The sequence below is a fragment of the Phlebotomus papatasi genome, chromosome 3 (assembly GCF_024763615.1).
Source record: "Phlebotomus papatasi isolate M1 chromosome 3, Ppap_2.1, whole genome shotgun sequence".
Classification (NCBI taxonomy): domain Eukaryota; kingdom Metazoa; phylum Arthropoda; class Insecta; order Diptera; family Psychodidae; genus Phlebotomus; species Phlebotomus papatasi.
Genome location: NC_077224.1, coordinates 60,537,463 through 60,553,545, shown reverse-complemented (window position 1 = coordinate 60,553,545; position 16,083 = coordinate 60,537,463). Strand labels below are relative to the sequence as shown.

Genomic DNA, 16,083 nt, shown 5'->3' with positions numbered 1-16,083 from the left:
TCGATGAAAAGATGGCGAAGTACTTGGTCATTCTCTCACATTTTCTCCATAGACAGCCGAGATAAATTAACCTAAATTAAATTATTTTTATCGTTCTTTCAGCTTTCTTGTTGATGTATCAATGTCCTTAACGTGCCCAAAACTAAACTAATTCCGGTGTGTAATAAATTGTGAACCTTGTCCCTTAGTGGCAACAGAGTTACAAATGTTTGTCACGGCCTAAAACATGGTTCTCTTTGTCGTAATCATCATTGAAGATGAAGACCTTTGATACCACAAACAACACAATTTTTTAATTTGATCAGATTTACCGTGATTTCTGGCTCCTATATAAGAAGCTCAACATGTGCGAACATTAGTCTACCGTTTTCAGTGCTTCTTGGTCGAGTCCTTGGGCAGTCATTTAAAAATTGTGATTAATAATCATGTGGCGAGTATGGATTTTATGTGCGTTAAGGGTGTTATGTGCAACAGCAGGATCTGTACCACCTACCAATCGAGTGGTCGGAGGACAAGAAGCTATACCCCATATGGCGCCGTACATAGTCTCCCTGCAGTGGCATCATTTGGCAACAAATGATGCTCCACGGCATTTCTGTGGAGGAGTTATTGTGTCAAATGAATGGATCCTGACAGCTGCTCATTGCATCACAGGAACACCTAAAGATGGATACATGGTTGTGGTGGCTGGAAAGCACAATTTGCAGATCAAAGAGGAGGGAGAACAGACTCAACGAGTGGATAGAAAAGTGACTCATCATCTATTTGCCGGAGGAGTTGCTCCCTATGACTTGGCCATGTTGCACATGGAGAACCCTTTAGAATTTTCCGCAACTGTGAACAAGATTGAATTGCCTCAACCAAACATTGTCGTATCGGGTGAAACCGAAATCTTTGGCTGGGGCAGTACATCCAATGGACTTTCGCCAGAATTTCCCGCCAAACTTCAGTGGGCAACCCTTCCCATTGTCGAATGGAGTGAATGTGAGGCTGCCTTAGGTGGACCAGAAATAACTCAACTCCATCCAACGAATATCTGCACAGGTCCCCTCGAAGGTGATCGATCAGCATGTCATGGGGATTCAGGAAGTGCCCTAATCCACATGAATCCTTACACAAACAAACACACGCTTGTGGGGATCGTTTCATGGGGATTCTATCCTTGTGGTGCCTTAGGAAGTCCTTCGATATACACTGATGTATCCCAGTTTATCGAATGGATTCAACGCGTCGAACAGGGTCTATAAACCATAATTTAAGTCATCTTAAAAATATGTAATGATCATCAAATAAAAAAATTAATAATCATCCAAATTAGACCTTACTCAGAGATACAAAATTCCAAATGATAACGACTCAGGAAGACTCAAAAGTCACAATCGCTACTCTACTTATTGTTTAATACGTTTTATAATTGGTTTATGATACTTCTATGAAGTTTGTGCCGCAGCTGCTGAAGATCACACCCAATTGTCGATTTTTTATTCTTTCAATACGCTTCCTTATCACTTTTACGGCAGGTTATTTAACTGTTGTTGGTGTCTTCTTATCTAATCACTTTGCAAATTTAATGGGTTCTTCTAAAATTCAAAACGGTATCAATATTTTTTGCGGCAAAATTTTATTTTTAGGGATTTCCTGAAAGATGGTACTACTCAGATATGTTTCTTCAGAGCTTTCTTCTTATCGCAAAAGTTGAAGTAATGTAAATCTAAAGCTTGAGGAAAACTTTCGAGTTGTATGGAGGAAAATTTTGTAGAATTCGTCAATTTTGATAACCTGATTTTAGATTTAGATAAATGGGATGCCTCCTTGTTCTATGTGATAATTTTCTTTGCATTTGCGGCGCAGTGAATTTCACTATGGTTGCGCTTTAAGTCCCTTGAAGAAGCTAAAACATTTTAGTATTTAGTACATGCCTGCTCTCATTTACTTTTGTGCATAATCGCCTTCTCTTTGTGTTGGTTCTTATCACACCTCTCTCTCTCGTTTTTTATTTGGTGGTTTTGTAACTGGAACACTATTAGAATTCGGGAAAATAGTCGTGACAGAAACCAATACAAGAAAAGCCGATTATACAGAAGCACATGATATGAGAGTAGTCATGTACTAAAAAAAACGTCTCTTTTCATTTATTATTGGAATAGCACAATAACTCAAAAACATATTAAAGAAATTATTTTTTGTGATTAATAGGTAAATCGCCACAAAACACCAAGAAAAACACCTACAGATGCATAAAAGTAAAGCGTAAAGTCTCTAAGATTTGTTGTGCCCCAAATAGCTGAATTTATTGTATTTTAAAAATTATTTTTTACTGGTAGACCCAAAGAGGTTATCTTTACAATAATTTTTGAAGCCACACAAAATTCAGTTTTTCGACAGTAATACTTACCAGTTTCACTTTATTTCACTCACAAATACTTTAATTTGCAATAAAAACTGCATCCGGACGACAAAATTACCACTTTACATCACACAAAATATCCCACAAAACCTCGCAGGTTATCTCGCAACTGATGTAAACAGAACCTAATTTCTCTTGCAGAATTAGAGAAGGAGGTCCATTTAGAAAAAATAATGAAAATTAAAAAGTTTTAGATGATTGCTAATCAACTTTTGCAACAAGCTTGGCTATTTTTTCCAGGATCTTTTTCACTATTGTTGTATTAGATCAATTCCTCATTACCTGTCACCTATCGATCCGCAGAAGTTTTTTTTATCGCAACATAGCAGGAGAAAAACGGCAACAATCATAAAGTTACCCTATTTCCTTTGAGTGAAAGAATGTGGCACCTACGTGCCGAGCTTTTAATTTAAACACATCCAAGCCTTTCTACATAGCGAAATGCGATCTAATTATTGTTTTCCGACATTTTAACAGTTTCTTAAATTGTTAACCACAAATTTTCTTCCGCTAGGATACTCACAATATTGGCATCAATATTAGAGACCTTTTAAAATGGAATTGATATTTCGAAGAATAAATCTCTATTTCTAAATTTTCAAAGCCACTATAATCATCCTTCGAGCAAGGATGCGATCTTAATACACCCCCAAAATCTCTCTGTAATGGATGTTCATCACTTTTAGTCAAGCTTTTAGTCCTTTCCAAAATTAGTCTAACATTAAATATTACAAATGAACCTTTTCGTTCTTCATTTTGTAATAGTCCTCAAAAATACAAATCTACTTTTTCGAAGAATACTTTTTGCATTGAAGAGATATAATACGCAGTAAAACCTTTCCAGTATATGCAAAAAGTAAACAAAAAATGGTGGAGGTAACCTATGGGATACCGCTTAATGACATTCGAACGAAAAAGTCAAACGAATACCATAAAGTAGAAAAAAAATTATATCAAATTGATTGAAAGTCAACTGCAATGCTATGTCATTTTTTGCGTGCCACTACATGAAATTGAAATTCCTACAAAAAAATTAAGCAAAATTATTGTTCAACTGAATATTTTCCTCGGAAAAAATACGACACAAATTAAGCTATATTGTAATAATTTTAAGCGTATTTGCTCCATTTCATTGTAATACCCGAACTTGAGAATTTCAACAAACCTTTTCAAATTATACTGCCGCTCGAATTAAAAATCTCAACTAAAACTAACATAGTCTGAAAAATACGGAATTAGACAGAAAAGACTTTATATTCGAACACTCCCACTTCCAAAGACTTCCAAGCACTTCATTTTCAGCTGTACACCACTTCCGACCCTAATATCTCCCCCTTGTTCGGGATGTATTTCGTAAATTCCTGCAGCCTTTTTATTCTTAAATTTACTGATCGCATATAGAACTTCACTCTCTGAAGGACTCGAAGGCCTCGAAGGACTACTTTCTCCCTGCTTTTACTCGTGGGTGACCATCAGTACCTTGTTGAAGATTGACGATTGAGAAATTCTGAGAAGTACTCTTGCCAGCGACTTAAAACCTCTTCCTCTTTGGTCACAAGATTTCCTTCCTTGCATGTTACTCCTTGGATGGAATTGCTCTTTCTTCTTCTGAGTCTTTTCGGACTGTTTGCCAGAAAATTTTGTGTGAAAAAATATGAAAAATAAAAACTGAAATGATTTTTTTGTTTTAGAAAAAAAATGTATTTTTATGACAAAATTCCATGTCAGTGTGTTTGCTTAGCACAGGCACACTTGACCTCTCAAGTGACAGCAGCGCCAGTGGCAAAAACACCAAACACTCCATTCTGTCACGTGAATTCGAAGGAGCTTGGAAAATTTTTCCAAATTCTCTCGCAAAAGGGTGATTTTTGTGTGGAAAGTGATCAGGAAAATCAATCAAGATGACTGAGAATATGGCTGATTTGATGGTGTCGCTGCACGATGACAAAATCGGTGAGTTGAAGTCCAATAAATGGGACAAAAATAGCAATTGCCCAAAATTTGGGGTCATCTGACCTGGGGGCGGGGGATGAAAATTCCCACTGAGGCTCAGAAACTCATCCAGAAAGGGGTTTTTCAGACATGATTGCAGCCACGAGTGTCCTCCAGCAGCAGGCAGGAGACATCCGCCAGACGAAAATCAACTGGCAGAGCTACATGCAGTAAGTGAAATTGTCTCGTGATCAGCTGATCCGGGAGATTGATTGTCAAATGTTTTTGTGTTTTTTTAAAGGTCCCAGATGATCTCCAGCGAGGATTATAACTGTGTCAGTGCTTTGGATGGGGACAAGAAAAATTCCTACTTGCAGCAGAATCAAGCTCAATCTGCCAAGACACTGCTCAATCTGCTGTCGCATGTCTCCAAGGACCAAACCATTCAGTATATCCTCGTGATGATTGACGATCTGCTGCAGGAGGATCGCACTCGTGTTGAGATCTTCCATGATTACGCCACGAAGCGCAAGGAGAGTGTCTGGGGACCATTCCTCAATCTCCTGAATCGTCAGGATGGCTTCATTGTCAACATGTCTTCGAGGATTCTGGCCAAATTGGCATGCTGGGGCCACGAACAGATGCCCAAATCTGACCTCAATTTCTACCTGCAGTGGCTCAAAGATCAGCTCACTGTCAATGTAAGTACTTTAATTTTTTTTAAATTGATTTTTTTGTTTAGGAATCAACATCACAAATCCAACCAGGATCACTTGCACACTTCTCCTCTGTTTCATTGTCAAAAAAAAAAAGAAAAATTTGTGTCCTCCCTGAATGTCCTCTCAAAAGTGGAATTAATCCCAGTCTCTTACTAACAATTTATTGGTGATTTTGGTGATGTGTGAGTTGCAATATTTTTTTTGTGGCTTTTCTACTTTTCTCCTCCTTTGTCCGTTGAAGAAAAATCTTCCGTCCTGCAACTAACCAATTTAACTAATTTCTGCAAAATCTGTGGCGTTTCTTAGATCACTTTGCCACTAACAGAAATTTGTCCCAGGAGGAGCAATAGAGCACAGCAGAATTCCTTTCTGTTAGGCCAGTAAAAGTGTCTGAAAAATGATTTTTTTTTGAAGAATTTGGAAGCATATGCTTCATGCAACTTTTGCCTGATGCATTTGACGAGATTGAAGCGCCACTGTCGGTGGCTGAACGAAGTTGGAATGTTGTGAAAAGTTCTAATGCAGTTATTTTCATTTCCATTGCGTTTAAAAAATACTTGCAAAAAATTGTAAATTACAAAATCATTTTATTTTGTATTTTTCCTATTTTTCAATACAATTATTTAATTTTAAAACGCCAAAAGGTTTTTAGTTTTAAAGAAAACAATAAAAATTGCAATTAGGGTAAATGTGCCAAATTCCGGCCAGCTCGCAATTTCGGCCATATTTTTTGTTCCTCGAATTTCCATGAATTTTTAGTTTTTGGATACTCTTGAGATTGTACAATGCAAAAAAAATAACAAAAAATGTCGCTTCGACGAGCAAGATGATCTGAAAGAGATATTTAAAGAATTCTGGAAGGGCATGGAACTATGAGAATGAAGGTGGCCGAAATAGGCCACCAATGCTATGTCTACACTTTTATTCATTTTAAAATGTATTAATAATGATTATAGAGAAAGTAAAGATGATAAATTGTCTGCAAGGCTCCAAGCAATATTCCTTATAAAAGAGTAACAAAAATATTCAATTTTTATTAAAAATATCACATTTCAAACTTGAGACTTTGTCGCTTGCATACAACTATGCCGAAATTTGGCACACTTACACTATTCTTGTGTTGAAATAGAAGAATTAGGGTTAATGTTCTAATTCAAAACCATTTCCAGACAGTTTAACTTTGACAGAAGATTTAACACATTAAGTTCATATTTTTTCTGAAGAGAATTACATAAATTTGCTAATTGACTCTTCTAGAATGATAGGGGAAAGTACTCTAGGTTGGACCACAAATATGAAGTTCAAACTTGATGAATTTTTTTCTGGGAAAATCGAAAATGAATCCCAATTTTTATTACACCAAAAAAATCTCTAGTTAATTGAGATCCCATGCTTATCTAATTTACCATTCAAAATCCCTTAGTTTCTTTTTATGTGGTAAGTAAAAATACTACGTCGATTTGGTCCAAGGCATGGTACAATTTTTGCCTTCGAATGTGACGGTACATGCCTTTGAATCTACAATTTTCTCGGAAAATATTTCTATAGAAACACTAAACAATCTATTATTGATTAGCCTGAGGTCTAATACACTTACTGAAACTATCCCTACAGAGAAAAACGCTAACAAAAAGAATCTTTTCCAATTTTTCTGAAATACTGCTATTCCAATAGGAATAAATTGTTGAAAAAGCCATATTATCGATATGACAACCCTAAAATACGACTGTAAAAAGAGAAGGGTGATACTTCATGCCATTTTGAAGTCAATAAACTGAGGTTATTTTGTTTCCGGAAACAAATAAAAACAAAATTTTGGAAATTATTTCTTAAATGATATCAATCAAATGTCTTGCCTTTTTGTGATCCTGCAAGATCTCCATGGTGAGCAATGAAATAACTCTAGCCACGTACCGATTTGAAGACTTAAACATCTGCATTGGTCCATCATTTCCAGACTCTCAAAAAGACAACACATTGCACTATCACCATTCCGATTCGAGAGAGAGACCATTTCGAGCGTAATGTGAAGCAAAACATATAAAAATGTGAGGTTGTGGAATAACATATGACATATTAAATGGCGGTAGTGTTGCTAGATAAGCATTCGAAGGCATGAAATTCTTAAATTCGAAGGCAAGGTATGGGTGGTTTTGCAAGTTATCCACCACCCACAAAAATGGTATCCTTCTCGAGAAAAACTATGTTGACGATAATCAACCTTAATTAACCCTTTATCATTCACACTAGTCACGTTTTTCCAAAAATCATTTTAAATAGAAAAAAACACATGTAAAATTCAATATTAAAATGAAGCTTTGAGTCCATTTTCAATTTTTTCTAATAAAAGCATTAAAACAAACTACTAAGCCCTCTATTTTTGGAGGAGACTCGTAATTGATAATAAGCTAACTAATATTTGATAGAAATGTGTAAGTTTTTTATAAAAACCAAAAGAAATTCACAATATTCGAAGGCATGAACGTTCGAAGGGAGAGTACTTTCCCCTTCGTATATTGTTAATTTCGCTTGAAGTAATTTGCGAGACCTTAGCACCCCTAACGGTGATCTGACGAACCTTGAAAAATTAGAAAAGTTTAACTGATTCACATTAATTAAAGTTATTTATAGCTCCGGTACAACTATTAGATCAGGCGAATTTTACAAAATCAAAATTTCCATCCCTTTCATTCTCAAATGTTTTGTATATGTCCATCCCACTCTTCTTATTCTTTTCAATGTCACAACGTACTGAATTTAGATCTGAACAAATTTAAAATGAATTCTCATGCCTTTGGCACATCTTTTAGGGTAATATGGGGTAATTCAGAATCAGGAATAATTTTGTTTTTGTGAAATTTCTTGTTTCCAACCCAAACTTAAAAAAAATCATTGTTCGATATTTTCCAAGATAAAAATGATCAAAAGGCCTCAAATTTGAATTCAACAAGATCAAAAAGTTTCTGGTATTCCATATTTTCGTAATTCTGAAATCAAAAAATCAAAATTATGATGATAAATTTGTAAAATGTCTTGGAACCTTGATATCCACGACACAAACCGTGTGGATTTCAAGATTTCAAATTTTGGAACCAACATTTCGTCAAGATTTTAAAACGTGAAATTTCTTGACTTTAATAATTTCAAAAATCTCTGCAAAGAAAAAAAATTCGACAAAAGTGACCTTTCATTAAGTGTGGAAAGTTTTGAAATTCTAGTTGCTAGCCAAGACATTTTATGTTCCACAAGTGCTTCGCATCAAAATATGAAATCTTGATCTTGGATAATATTTAACAGCTTGAAATTTTGCACTTGGTCTAAAAATTGAGACCAAAAACCTTAAATTTTTATCGTCAATATCCTTTATGAAACTCGTCAAATGTTTGAAATTCCAAAAGATCGACAAGAAATATTAAAAATAAAAACAATAAGAATTTTGTGCTCTCTTTTTGAAATGTTTTTCTTTTTGGAGAAATCAATTTTGACCAAGATTATTTTACTAAATTTAGTCATTTTTGAGTATAAATGTATTTCCAGATTAATTTAGATCTGCTAAACACAACACAATAAAATAAACTAAAGGAAATGAGTGGAAAAGTTTTAAAAGAGTTCGAATAAGTAATAGTTTAGCCGAGACCCAAACTTCCATTTCCGTTTATTACAATTTCGTCTTAGTTTTTATCATTTTTTTAAATTTTTTTTTTGATAAAAATAATACCGCATAGTAAAAGAAAAATAAGATGAAATTGCTACGAACAAAGAATACGCGATGAGTAAATAATATTGTAGATGGAAAAATTACACAGTTTAGCCGAGACACAAACTTCAAAAAAAATCTTAGGTCGGCCATAAATTTCTCTGTTACAATTTTGCCTTATTTTTACATAAAAATAATATTGCTTATTCTACGATATTAAATCAAATATATTTCAGGCGAAAATATTACACAGTTTAGCCTAGATAAGAACTTAGAAATAACTTTAGGCCAGGATACCGACTTCCCATACCATTAAATTACAATTTCGTCCTATATTTATTATTTTAATATATTTTACATGAAAATAATATTGCACAACACAAGAAATAAAACAAAATTGCGATGAACGGTTAGTAAAAATATAATGTAGGTTGAAAAGGTACAGAATTTAGCCGAGACACAAACTCTGCTTAGCCTTCATGGGAATATCATTTTATTTCTTCTATATTTATTAAAGTCCCTTAGAATACCTTACAACAAGCTTAATTATTGAGAATTCGAATGAACACTAAGAAAAAAGATTATATTTGAGAAAAAATGCCAAGAATAGGTTAACAATCCATTTGAATCTGAGTAGCCGAATTTGAAAATATCAAATATGAGAATGAGATTTTCAAATGTGAGAATCCTTTTCTCAAACTCATACTATTCACATTGATTTGAGAACGTTTTGGTCGAAAAATCGCATGCAACTCGCACAATGAGATGCTCAGAGCAAAATGGACCATTTTAATAGGGAAATGCATACAATGGAGACCACTCTTGCTCTGAGCGTCTCCAATGTGAGTAAAATTGTGTGAGTTTGAGCAAAAAAGTTTGAGTTTGATCATTGTATTGTGTTCACAGTTAATATAAAATATTCAATTTTCCCCAGTTAGCTGAGACACACACCGAAAAACGGTTTCTTGTGCTCTTGTAAATGATTTTACATTTTACAAACTCTTAGAAAAAATTTCTTGAAAAAAATGTAAGAAAAACGTTATGTGAACCGCTCCCTATCTTCCGCTTTGTGGTGTGTGTCTCGGCTAACCTTTACGTGTTTTATATTGCTACAAATTTATTCAACATTTTTAAACTACAACGCTGTATTGAAATTTCAGAACAATATATTTGAGCAACTGACTAAAAATATAAAAAAAGAAACCCTTCTAAGAAATAAATTCAATTTTTGAGACACTTTTACTACAAAAAAACTTAGCTGACTTGTAATGAGTGTTTAACTGCACTAAATATTTGCATATTAGAATGCACATTTTCGTATCACTTTGTGTGACACATCTTCTAATAATCTCCTCACTTTCAAACTTAATTTTTCTTCTTCAAAGTTTGTTAATAATTCTTCTGTTTCTTCTTAAAAACAAAAAACCAAAAACAAAAATCTACTTCTTTGTCATCAAAAATCCATTTTGTCACTTGACAAAACCAAAAAAAAAATTGTTGCTGATCCAAATTATACGATGTGTCAAAATGTTTGATAAAAAAAAAAACATAACTGAAAAAAAGGCTAAAGCTTATCACCAAGAGCTTGTTGAGGCGGATGCAAAACGCAACGCCCTGGCCAATCAGCACGGCAACCACCATCACCATGGCCACCAGCCCGTCTACGAGTCCTACAAAGAAGTGTCCAGTTGCGTCGATGATCAGGCCTCGACGACATCCTCCTCGTTAAAGTCACTTCCTATTCCGGTAGAACTTTGTTTTAAGATTTTATTTTTTTTATCTTTTTTTCTATTTTTTCTGTTTAGAAATTCTTTTGAATTGATTTTTTTAAAATATTTTTTTGATTAGCGGTGTGGGTGAGTTTTCTGTCTAGAGGGTAGTTTAGATGATTCTTTCTCTAGACATTTGTCCATGGAGGCTCTTTAGGAGCATCCACCTAATATTCCTTAACTGACTTTCTTATTGATCCAAAAACACTTTAAAAGAGTCTGTTTCCTTTTGAGAAATATTTTTTTTTTATTATCCATTGCTTTATTGTATTTCTATTGAGTTTGTGATATTTTTAGGATTTCACAGAAACTCTTTGTTTTTGTTCTGTTTTCTTTATTTTTTGGGTTCAAGTGATTTTTGGGTGAAATGATTTTTTAATTTAAAAATTTTCATAATCTAATTTTTAATTTATTGTGTCTAAGTTTATGTTTTTTATTGAATTTCTTAGGTAGAAAACAAATTACACCAATAAATATTTAAGAGGTAAAAAGACAAAGACAGAAGTAGCAGTTCGTAATCGGGTAAAACCGATTAAGACTAGGTTAGGGTTCTCTAAAACCTTGCAAATGGAGTAAGACTTGCCCAAATCGGTTGAGAAATACTCTCTTAATGGCTGATAAAAGTTTAACCTTCAAAACTGTGGCATTTAATGTGTCATCTACCCTAATTGGGATAAAAACATAAGTATTAGCTGAGACACACATCTCAAAGGGTTATTTATTCATTTTGGATGGAGAACTTTGTTTTTTTCACGAAATTTTAAATGTTACAATTAAAAAAATGGATCAATATCAATAGAAATCGGAAAATATTTTACCTAATACTTGTTATCTGCTATTTCGTATGCTCACAGTTGGATTTTGATTGTCCAAAAGTGTCTTTGCTAAAAGATAAAACATTTTTACAAAATGTTCTTAATACTCAAAAAATCAAGCGAGTACAGGTAGCTGAAAAACGCAACGTTTTCATCGATCAACATGAAAACTTTAGAGGTTATTACATATGGCTTGAAAAATACAAAAATATTTTTGTATTTTGTGTGATGGTGCTATATTGATTAAAAATAAACATGTTTTTAGCACTTAACTGTTCTCAAATGCTTCTGTATTATCGACTTTTCTTTGGATTGGTTCCTGTCTCGAATATTTTCCCTACTTCTCGTCATGTTCCGAAACCATCAAACAGTCGTGACAGAAACCAACTCATAGAAAAGTCAATTTTGCTTTGGCACTTGAGAACAGTAAAGTAATAAGAAACGTTTATTTTCGATCAAAATAGCACCATCACACAAAATATAAAAATATTTTTGTATTTCTCAAGTCATATGTTAACCTCTAAAAATTTCATATTGATCGATTTATTACCATAGCTACAAAAAACTCATTAATTTTGGACGTTCTCGTAGATTTTACCCCTTAAAACAGTTATGGTGGTTTTCCAATAAAATGTAAAGATGTTTATTTTAGTATTACTGTTCTTAATTGCTTCTACATAATCGACTTTTCTTTGTATTGGTTCTTGTCACGACTGTTTGGTGGTTTTAAAAACACGGCGTGGACTGGGAAAAAGAGTTCTCAGACAAGAACCAACACAAAGAAAAGTCGATAATGCAGAAGCATTTGAGAACGGTAATGTGCTAAGGAAATATGTTCATTTTCATTGGAATAGTATCATAATCGTTTTAACAGATTCATAGTGTAATATTTCATAAATTTACTGAACATTATGCTAGGGTTTATTTCGCAAATTCGAAATTAAGTTCGAATTCATCAACAAGTAAATCTTCAAAAAATTGAAAATCTATTTGAAAAGCCAAAAAAGAGACTTTCCCCATAGCAAAAGAAAGCGGAATAGGAATAACAAGCGAAAAAATCCTCGGAATTTTCCACTATTTGCCTTAAAAAATTCCATAGGAATTTTCCATAATAGGTTCCAAGGAAAATTTAATGGATTTATGCTGGATTTTTCATATAGAATACATCCATGGAAATGCTCGTGGAATTTATGTGGATTTTTCCACCAAAATAAAATGGAGAAAAAATGAAGCTGTCACATGCACCTCGTGATTTTACTTCCGAATATTAAAGAAATAGCAAAGATTACGAGGATTATAATATGTTTTACTAAATCAGCAATAACGAATTAACACTTTAAGCAATAAAAAAATATTTTGTAAAAAAAATAATTTTTTCGAAAATATTTATTAATTAACATAAAAACAGTATTATTTTAGGTTGGCGACCTATTTAATGTAATCACTTCATTATTATCTACACGAAACGCAGCATCGCATAATTAATTATATTATAATTTCCACATGAATCACTAGAAATGTTTGCGGAAGGTTTGGAAACATATTCTAAAAGTTGCCGCAACACCATTTTATTTGTTTGACATTTCAGAAAACTAGTGGAAAAATCCATATAAAACACTATGGAAAGATAGTGGAAATTTCCATATGTTTTTTCCAGCTTATCCCGCGGACGTTTCACGTGTGAGTTTCAATGTAAATATTCCGCGGTACACCTCGGAATTTAACGCAGGAATTCCAGTGGTTCGTACTTGAAATTCCATGGAGAGGTATGATTCCAATGGAATTTCCGGCTTCAAATTCCATGGAAAACTTAGTGGAATTTTTGCGTCAAATTCCGCGGATTTTTGCAATTTGGACGCTAGTTTTCCACTGGAATTTCCGCGGAATTTTGCTATGGGGTTGCCAGCTTTTTAGTGTGATATTTGATATCCCCATCTTGTTCGAAAATTTAGTATGAAAATTCGAAATTGAATTTGAATTCTTCGAACATCAACGACTTTTTGTGCAAATATAGTTTCATTTACCTTTTATCCAAGACACTATTGGAGAGTCAAACTCCAGCTGTGAATGGGAAGATTAGAGCGGAAATGTTGAAGTATATTCACGACAATTGAAGCAATAATATTGAGACAATAAATTCATTAAAATTTTTTTGGTTAGCCAAGACACATACCATTAAAGTTAGCCATACTATTTCATTGTCGCTGAAAAATTCGAGGAAAAACATAAGGAAAAGCATTACTTAAATAAAAAGAAATGTCTTAAAATAGAAATAATTGAACAAAACTAATTAAAAATTACAATTTTTTACGTCTATTTGGTTTGAGTCTTGACTAACTTATTTTTTTATTTTAACGATCAGTGTTTTTAATCTCTAAAGTCTCTTGAGTTTTAAAACTTCCAAAAGATAAATTGAAGGGAAAAAAGTATCCTCTTTGAGCGATTTCATTCAAACTTCACTTGAACCTCTTTGAACTTTAAAATGTTATCCTTGTGGATTTTATATCAATTAATTTTAAAATGTATTTATATTGCGATTGCTTGGGAATGATTCTCAGAGCAACGAGTACATCCAGTCAGTGGGACGATGCCTCCAGATGATGCTCAGAGTGGATGAGTATCGTTTTGCTTTTGTCTCTGTCGACGGAATTAGCACAATTGTGAGCATTCTGTCGTCCCGGGTTAATTTCCAAGTGCAATACCAATTGGTCTTCTGCCTCTGGGTGTTGACATTCAATCCTCTGCTGGCTGAGAAGATGAATAAATTCAATATCATCCCCATTTTGGCTGACATTCTCAATGATTGTGCCAAGGAGAAGGTTACCAGGATTATTTTGGCAGTGTTCAGGAATTTGATTGAGAAACCTGAAGATAGTCAAGTGTCCAAGGAACATTGCATTGCCATGGTACAGTGCAAAGTTCTGAAACAGCTGTCGATTCTCGAACAGCGTCGTTTTGATGATGAAGACATTTCGTCGGATGTTGAGTTTCTCACGGAAAAACTGCAGAATTCTGTGCAGGATCTCAGTTCATTCGATGAGTATTCCACTGAGATCAAGAGTGGACGCTTGGAATGGTCTCCGGTGCACAAATCGGCAAAATTTTGGCGAGAAAATGCTCAGCGTCTCAACGAAAAGAACTACGAATTACTCCGTATTCTTGTGCACCTCCTGGAGACAGTCAAGGATCCTCTGGTACTCTCCGTGGCCAGTTTCGATATTGGCGAGTACGTGAGACACTATCCAAGGGGAAAACGGTAAGTTGTTTTGTTTTTAATCCTTTTATTTTCAGCTTTATTTGAGAATTTGATCTTTTGCCGTGAAAAATGTGTTTTTAATTGGAAATTTTTGTTGAATTTTCAAAGTGAAAAGTGCAATTTTTGAAACTGAAAAACATTAGTAAAAAAAAACACGTAACAAAAATGGTGTGGGCGTGGTCTATTTTATGATATGGGCGTGGCTTATTCAGGAGATTAAAATAAAACAAAATTACTAATTCCAATCGCAGTTATGCCAAATTTTTAATAAGGCCGTAAATTTTTCACATTTTTCATTTGATAAATTCTACTTTGTAAAAATATTGCAAAGTGCAGAGACTTTACATTCTTCATTCTGTTTTCGGCAGAGTGATTGAACAGCTTGGCGGAAAGCAATTGGTGATGCAATTGCTGAGCCATGAAGATCCCAATGTGAGGTACGAAGCCCTCCTGGCTGTACAGAAGCTCATGGTACACAATTGGGAGTACTTGGGTAAGCAATTGGAGAAGGACAAGGAGGGTGCATCTGCTGCCAAGCCCGGAGCTGCCCCAATCAGTGGAAAAGCCTAAAAAAGAAAAAAAAATAATCCCCATGTAGTTGTTTCGCAGCAATTGGAATCCTCTTTAGCCGACAGAATAAACATTCCTCAAAATATGATTTCAATTGATCCGAAAAAAAAAATATTGTTGATAGTTTTGTTTTATTGCAACAACATCAAGTATTGTTAGATGTGAGAGAGATCGAGAGTTGATTTTCTCAATCTTATTGTGTAAATATCATTTGAAATTTGAATTGTAATTTTAGCTGTGTCATTAGGTGGCTTGTTGACTAAAAAATAAAAACAAATGATATAATTATTGTAAAATTACTGTAAAAATGAGAAAAATTATTAAAATCGATATCACGGAATTTTTTGTTGTTTTATTCATGGAAAGCAGAAAAATATTACAAAAAAACTCTGATCAAAAAATATTTTCACTGATTCTCTTTTTTTTTTAGGAAATTTCGGAATGCTTTCAAGTTGCACTTCCGTGATTTGAGTGGCATTTTAGGAATTTTCCATTTTTTCATTATTATAGAATTAAAAACCTGTGCATTTTAAGAATCCGGTTTTATCTCGAAAAGTTTGTACTGAAGATTTTCGGAAAAGTTCAAAAGCGAAAATTACAAGGGGGGGATATTAGGGTCGGAAGTAGTGTACAGGTTAAAATGAAGTGCTTGCAAGTCTTTAGAAGTGGGAGTGCTCAAATATAAAGTTTTAAGTCTAATTACGTATTTTTCAGACTACGTTACTTTACCAGTGAGAATTTTATTAAGTTAGACAATTTTAGAAGTTTTCGTGTGAATATACAGTGCACAGTGTAAGGATGTCGAAAAAGCTTCACTGGAGCCTTATGGAGTGATTTGGATGCCAAAAAAGCAGAAGAATCTTCATCAAAAACGTCTGCCGATCCGTGGCTCACCCCCTTCCGATCCGTGGAACACAC

The 16,083-nt window shown here is 34.0% G+C and overlaps 2 protein-coding genes across 3 annotated transcripts; both read left to right on the top strand.

The window, feature by feature from the left end:
- The first annotated feature begins 256 nt into the window (after positions 1-256).
- On the top strand, positions 257-2,152 carry LOC129807089 (trypsin-like). The gene has a single exon (XM_055856127.1). The coding sequence runs from the start codon at positions 426-428 to the stop codon at positions 1,245-1,247; it is 822 nt and encodes a 273-aa protein (XP_055712102.1). The 5' UTR covers positions 257-425; the 3' UTR covers positions 1,248-2,152.
- A 2,038-nt stretch (positions 2,153-4,190) lies between these two features.
- On the top strand, positions 4,191-15,505 carry LOC129807057 (V-type proton ATPase subunit H). Of its 2 annotated transcripts, XM_055856054.1 has the most exons (6): positions 4,191-4,360; positions 4,488-4,569; positions 4,641-5,040; positions 10,319-10,501; positions 13,898-14,595; positions 14,964-15,505. In XM_055856054.1, exons 1-6 carry the CDS (start codon positions 4,309-4,311, stop codon positions 15,163-15,165), a joined length of 1,617 nt encoding a protein of 538 aa, XP_055712029.1. In that variant the 5' UTR covers positions 4,191-4,308; the 3' UTR covers positions 15,166-15,505. The 2 variants fall into 2 exon arrangements, with proteins under 2 accessions (XP_055712029.1, XP_055712030.1); XM_055856055.1 differs by lacking the exon at positions 10,319-10,501.
- Positions 15,506-16,083: the final 578 nt, after the last annotated feature.

Excerpts from the sequence above, each read along its gene's own strand:
- LOC129807089 (XM_055856127.1), top strand. The coding sequence starts at position 426 with ATGTGGCGAGTATGGATTTTATGTGCGTTAAGGGTGTTATGTGCAACA.
- LOC129807057 (XM_055856054.1), top strand. The coding sequence starts at position 4,309 with ATGACTGAGAATATGGCTGATTTGATGGTGTCGCTGCACGATGACAAA. Across the intron at positions 10,502-13,897 it reads TAAAGTCACTTCCTATTCCG|AGCAACGAGTACATCCAGTC; the intron begins GTAGAACTTTGT and ends AATGATTCTCAG. Across the intron at positions 14,596-14,963 it reads CACTATCCAAGGGGAAAACG|AGTGATTGAACAGCTTGGCG; the intron begins GTAAGTTGTTTT and ends TGTTTTCGGCAG.